The sequence below is a fragment of the Muntiacus reevesi genome, chromosome X, assembly GCF_963930625.1.
Source record: "Muntiacus reevesi chromosome X, mMunRee1.1, whole genome shotgun sequence".
NCBI lineage: Eukaryota > Metazoa > Chordata > Mammalia > Artiodactyla > Cervidae > Muntiacus > Muntiacus reevesi.
The window spans coordinates 25,764,351-25,770,732 of NC_089271.1; the positions used below are offsets into that span (position 1 = coordinate 25,764,351).

General features: G+C 38.7%; 1 protein-coding gene across 1 annotated transcript; it reads right to left on the reverse strand.

The window, feature by feature from the left end:
- Positions 1 to 1,422: 1,422 nt before the first annotated feature.
- On the reverse strand, positions 1,423 to 3,753 carry LOC136154379 (serine/threonine-protein phosphatase 4 regulatory subunit 3B-like). The gene is made up of 2 exons (XM_065916679.1): positions 2,258 to 3,753; positions 1,423 to 2,092 (listed from the first exon to the last, which is right to left on the reverse strand). The coding sequence occupies exons 1-2, from the start codon at positions 3,751 to 3,753 to the stop codon at positions 1,423 to 1,425; spliced, it is 2,166 nt and encodes a 721-aa protein (XP_065772751.1).
- Positions 3,754 to 6,382: the final 2,629 nt, after the last annotated feature.

Sequence of the window (6,382 nt, forward strand, 5' to 3'; positions counted from 1 at the left end):
TAATACAAGATAAATATCTGTCTTCTGGAAAACTATACTTCATATCTACACAGACAGATCATCTTGTTCAAACAATGGTCATAATAAAAATTAACTCTAAAATCTTCAAATAGGAGAAACAGCTTCAAGCAATTCCAGGGAAATTGGACCCAGTTTACATCCCACTCTAAAAACAACAACAACAACAACAACAAAACACCTCTTAACTCTGTTACATCTTACTGTTATAAATTCACTTGCAATCAGTTCTTTAATAAAGCACCTTTCATGTTAAACCCATTCATTTACAGAAAAAACTTCAGGTAGTGTGTGTAACCTAACACTTAAGTAACTTTTTCTTTAAAAACTGTGCAAAATGGTTTGTAGATATTAAGTGCCACATCATTCAGCACTATTTTTTGGTATGTTAGTCTTTGTAAGTTACACTTTAAAAGTTACCAGTGGCTGGGAGTCCGCCTTGCAATGCACAGGACACCAGTTCCATCCTGGTGGTCCAGGGGATGGGAGTCTGCCTTGCAATGCATAAGACACCAGTTTGATCCCTTGTCCGGGAAGATTCCACATACCTCAGAGCAGCTAAGCCCGTGAGCCACAACTACAGAGCCTGCAGCCCCCAGAGCCCTTGCTCTGTAACAAGAGGCCACCACAGTGAGAAGCCTGTGCACAGCAGCCTCTGCTCACTTCAACAAGAGAAAGCAAGTGCAGTGACAAAGACCCAGAGCAGTCAACAAATAAACAAATACTTTTTTTAAAAAAAAGGTACTTACTGCTCTGGAGACAGACACAAGTTTATTCATGAATCAGGAAATGACTTCCAAGTATCTTTCACAATTTAGGCAGCTGAAAGCATTTGCTTTTTCTGACCACTCCCAAGGTCTTTTACACTACTTCTGGACCAATTTTTGCATCCCATCTAACCAGACAAAAAATTATAGCAACAACTGAACATTTTGAATCCAGCTTCCTTTATTTTCATGAAAATACACACCAAAAGTCACTTCCCTCTAATTGTTTGTAAGACTGATTTTTTGTCAAATCTTCACAGAAAAGTGAATAGCTTTACTTTTTATTACAGTTGACTCTATTTTCCACATAAACATACATTTTTATTTCAAAGAAGGAACTGAAAAAAGAAAACCATAGCCAGAACCACTGGGCAAATGATGTTACAAGCTCTGTAACTGCACTGTTAATAGCTATATCTCGTATATACTCTTGAAACAGAAATACATTAATATTAGATTATCAAGCCTGAAATATGATTTTTTACAGAACTAAATTCTCCTAGATGATAACAACAAACATCTTTGCTATTTATTAAATAGAGGTGTGCATATATGGAAGCTTTGGATTCAGACTCTTCAGCAAATGTTACAAAGTTTTACCAGAATTTAGAAATGTAATGGGTTTTCCATAAAGACTTTACTGGCTAAGATGTGGTCTTTTGCTGGGAGGTGTTTCATCTTCCTCTTCTTCTTCATCATCTGAATAATCCACTAAGGAAATCACGCTTCTGTGGTTTGGGTTACTTGGTCCAGCAACAGCATCAGCAGAATGGGATGAAGTAGATTCGAAGTCACCAAAAGATGTTTTGGGAATATCTTCCTTGTCTTCATCTTCTTTTGTTTTTTCAGTCTCAAAATAATCTTCAAAATCACTTTCCGGTCGTGGCTTAACTGTTTCTTCCTTTATATTTTCAATAATACTCATTTCCTCCTCCTTCTCTATGACACTGGAACCTCTGCAAAATATTTTACTATACAATACAGAACACAAATTCTTCCCTACTTGATTTTGCCGCTCTTTCTCTTGCTCATATTTCACCTTCAATCCTTTGAATGTCTGAACATATTCAACTGACTTAAGTGTTGCATAAAACTTTTCAACTATATGGGCAACAAGAGATTTGATATCTTCCATTCTTATGTAGTCAAACAGTTCAACAATAGCTGAATTCAACATATTGTACCGAGTTCCATTCTTTAGAAGAGCATTTACAACTGGCTCAAAAAAATTTCCCTTAATGATATAACGATTTAAAAGTTCATCTCTAAGGCCAATCATCCTTCTCATAAAACGAATAGCACACAAGATTAGAAAAGTGTGCTTTGAATTTAACAAGATCAAGACTTTTCTTAGCAAGTCTTTGTTCAAAATATATTTTTTCATGTAATATGCATGATGTTGCACACAAAATGAAAGCAGATCTAAAATTAAGGCAAGCAGCTGTGCTGTGTGGTAATTATTGAAAGAGTTTTTGTTGTTTTCGTCAGATCCAACTATATTATCCTTGTCACGTATATATTCTGAAGTAGTTGACAAAAGTGGTGCTAAGAAATTATGCATACAATGCTTACAGAAGAAATGTAGAAATTCACTTTTTTCACAGTGACTAGATGCTGTTGTCATGTTATTTGGATCAAGCAGGGCACAAAGAATTCCCATTAAATGAAAAGCACTTGCTAGTTCAGGGTCAGTATCACAGAATATTTGTTGAATTACTAAATTAATGAAAAGGATGTTGTCTTCACTATGTCGGTCTTCTATTATAAATTCTCGAACCGTGGATGGACTATACTCTACCAGAGAAGTAAATATATCAGTAGCAGTTGACCTTATTTGCAAGTCATTCATACTCATTAAAATTTTAAGAGCAGGAAGAATTCCCAGTTCTGTCAGTGTTTTGAATAGTGCATCCTTGTTTTCAGATTGTAATGTCTGAGAAAATGCACAGAATTCCTTGAAAAAAAATAACAGTTCACGCCGTGTATCATCATCTGTAGTCTTATCCCTTAACTGTGCAAAAACGGTGGACAAAAACTTATCATCTTCCTGCAGCATACTGACTATCGCACCCTTGTTTAATGAAATAAAAGTTTTAAGAGTAGAAACAACATTCTCTTCAAATATAGATGGGATAGGAAAAAGGATGTCGTGAATGTATTGTACCCTGTACGTCTGATGTATTTTTTGCAGAAGTTCATGGTCTATTATTGGTATAACTTCTTTGAACTTCACTTTTTGGGTTAAGAATTCTCTATGCCTTTTTGGCTGAGCCAAGGCAGGGTCATATTCAAGGCATCCCACCACATCCATGATATACTTATTAGAAAAGAGGATCTCAAGGACAGATGCCTTGTTGAGAAATAACATCCCTTTAACAATGTCATGCAGATCATGTAAGCTTTCAGTATCCTCTAGGTCCTCACAAGTGTGGAACAACTGGAATATTTTTTTAATAAAGTCCTCATTTCCCAATAACAGAACCAGCCTTTCCTTATGCAGAGATGAGGTGAGAGCTGAGGCAATTAAGTGAGCAATCTGGTTAAGATTACCCAGTTCACAGTTAGGCAGCTCAAACACTTCATCAGTCTCTACCACGTCATCCAATGTCTCGTCTTCGGATTCAACTAAGGCGTCATGTGTGATATCGGTAGATGGATCTTTACCTTGAACCTGGCAGATGTCTTTCCATATCTCATGACAACTTGCTGCGTCCGGGAAACTTATCGCCATACTGCGGTTCTCAGCTTCAGACCAAACAATTAATGTCCCTTTTCGTCTCTGATAGGGCGTGTCTGGATTTATCTTTGACTCCAAGATCTGTAACCCGTTAGGTTCAGATCGAACTAGCAGACACATGCCCTGAAGGCGTTCTACATAACTAGTAGAGACATGTCCCTTGCCTAGAATTTCCCATTGTTGGTCACCACTCAGGAAAAAAACTTTCACTAGGTTCTGAGTGTCCGCCATGGCAATCTTCGCTCTCTTCACCCTGGCCCTTGTCTTGGCCCGTGATCGTGTCTCGCGAGAGTTCATAGTTAACGGCAGCTGGAGTTGTGATGGCAACGACGGTGGCCGCTGAGGTAGCTGGTCGGAAAAAATGCAAGAAAACATGGCAGATAAGTTGACGCCACAGGGATTCCGGTGGCACCTCAAATCAGTAAGGTTTCCCCACAGTTCCACTACTCACTACCATCCCTTGCTCCCCTCCTTCCACTCTGCCCCTTCCCATAACGCCTTCTTAACGTGAAATGAAGAAGTGAGCCTGAGCCTGCTTGTGGCTATCTACGATAGCCTTGATAATTATGACTCCCCCAGGATTCTACTCCAAAGGAACATTCTCTGCTTGTTAATGCCGCCAAGCTTATGGAGGCTTAGTAAGGCGAGCAAAGAGCAGTTTTTTCCATAAAAGGTTCTGTCCTCCATTAACATTTTTACTCATCATGTGTGTGAGAATGGAGATGTGGACCTTAGACAAAAGAAAGCTTAATCACTTACATCCCAACCAAGTCAACACCTAACACTCAGTGTCAAAAAAACACACGTCCCTCTGCCATAGGTGGTACGTCCCAGTGGTACTCCCCCTCTCCTCACAGGTGGTACACCCCCTCCCCTCATAGGTGGTATGACCCCTCTCCTCCAAGGTGGTACACCCTCTATGCCCCCTCCCCTCAAAGATGGTATGCCCCCTCTCCTCATAGGTGGTACCGTGCTCAGTCGCTCAGTTGGGTTGGACTCTTGCGACCCTATGGACTGTAGCCCACAAGGCTCTCTGTCCATGGGATTCTCCAGGCAAGAATACTGGAGTGGGTTGCCATACCCTTGTCCAGAGAATCTTTCCAACCCAGGGATCTAACCCCTATCTCTTACACCTCCTGTATTGTCAAGTGGGCTCTTAACCACTAGAGCCACCTAGGAAGCCCAGCCAATGTCAGTATCACTCACTTACCTATCCTTGAAAGAGAAAAGTGAAGTTGCTCAGTCGTGTCGGACTCTTTGCGACCCCATGGACTGCAACCTACCAGGTTCCTCCGTCCATGGGATTTTCTAGGCAAGAATTCTAGAGTGGGTCGCCATTTCCTTCTCCAGAAGATCTTCCTAACTCAGGTATTGAACCCTGGTCTCCCACATTGTAGGCAGAAGCTTTACCATCTGAGCCACCAGGGAAGTCCTACCCATCCTTGGGAGAGGTTATTGTTCCAAGAGGGAGTTGGCAACTGATTCCTTTACCCTGTTCAGTTCAGCCTAAAGCTCTATCTTTTAGCACAACAAGGAAAAAAATTCCTCAAATTTTCCCAATCTATAACCACACTACTTATTCTTAGGGAAAGAGCGGGCCAGTGGGAAACTGAGTTGAAGTTAGTCAGAAGAAGTAGCAAACACCACAAATCAATTGCTCTTATTTTCTTAATAATTATGGTAATAATAACAACCACAATAACTAAGTAACAATACTTGACTGCTTATTATTATTATAAAGAAAGGTAATAACATAATTGATCAAGTACTTTAGTGATTATTATATTCAAGATACTGTAACATTTATATATTTTCATATTTAATTTTAATAATAACCCAGTGAAACAGGAGTACTAAGTGTCCTTTTGAGACCAGGAAACAAACTTAGAGAAGTTAACTTGCCAAAGATCATATGGCTAATAATAAGTTGAGGAACTCTGAACACATCTTTCTGATTGAAATATTGGTTTTCTCAGCCATTGAACTATGCTATCCCCTGCTTTTCTTGGCCTTCATTACACTTTATTTTACACTCCTTCCATCTATATAATTTGTAATCAACATAAAATTATCAAAAGAAGATGAAAGGCACGCACTTCCTCCTTTAGATTCACATCTGTGTATAGCCAATGGAAAATAGAAGCTTGTATATGGCAACTGTTAAATATAATTTTAATAGTAACCAAGTTGATTTTTGATGTAGCAGCAACTTCTGCAGTTTTCTTTAAAAAAAAATTATTTTTCCCCCCCAAAAACATTAACCCTGTTATTGCAAAGGAGAAACTGAGAATTGGGCCATATCAAGCATATTTGTAATTGAAGAGTCCTATTTGTAACAATTACTTCATTTTACATATTAATAACATTGGACATGTGTGACAATTCTCAAGTAGAGCACAGAAATACTCTTCCACACACCTATCTTGCAATGTAGCCTCCAGGAGATTACTGTACAAGAATATTCCCTGGAACAGTACAGCCGGGGTTCTTGGGGGACTGAATACAAAGGACAATCATTTCATGAGAAAATTCAAATCACTGCCAGGATACTGCTGCTTTAGAAACATTTACAAATTATAAATAATACTTAAACATAAGAACTCAAAAATGACTAATACAAAATTGGCATGTGTACTAGTTAAAAACTCCTCCTGCCTTATTTCAATAAAAGAGAATATGCAAATATATAACAACAACAATGATGCTGGACCATGCTAATGGTCCAGTTTTTTTTCACTGCTGTGGTTATATTAAAGTTTCTCTCAGAATCAATTGCAATACTGGCAACTGTCTGAATATGTCCTCAGGTTCCATCCTCTGAGAGATATTCAGCACAAATCTATGTATTCTCACAAAGTTT

What these genes read in the sequence shown, in the direction of transcription:
- LOC136154379 (XM_065916679.1), bottom strand. Translation starts at nt 3,753, where the DNA reads ATGGCGGACACTCAGAACCTAGTGAAAGTTTTTTTCCTGAGTGGTGAC. An exon ending in GGATCTGACGAAAACAACAA is followed by an intron (nt 2,093 to 2,257) that starts AAACTCTTTCAA and finishes CACTTTTCTAAT; the next exon opens with CTTGTGTGCTATTCGTTTTA.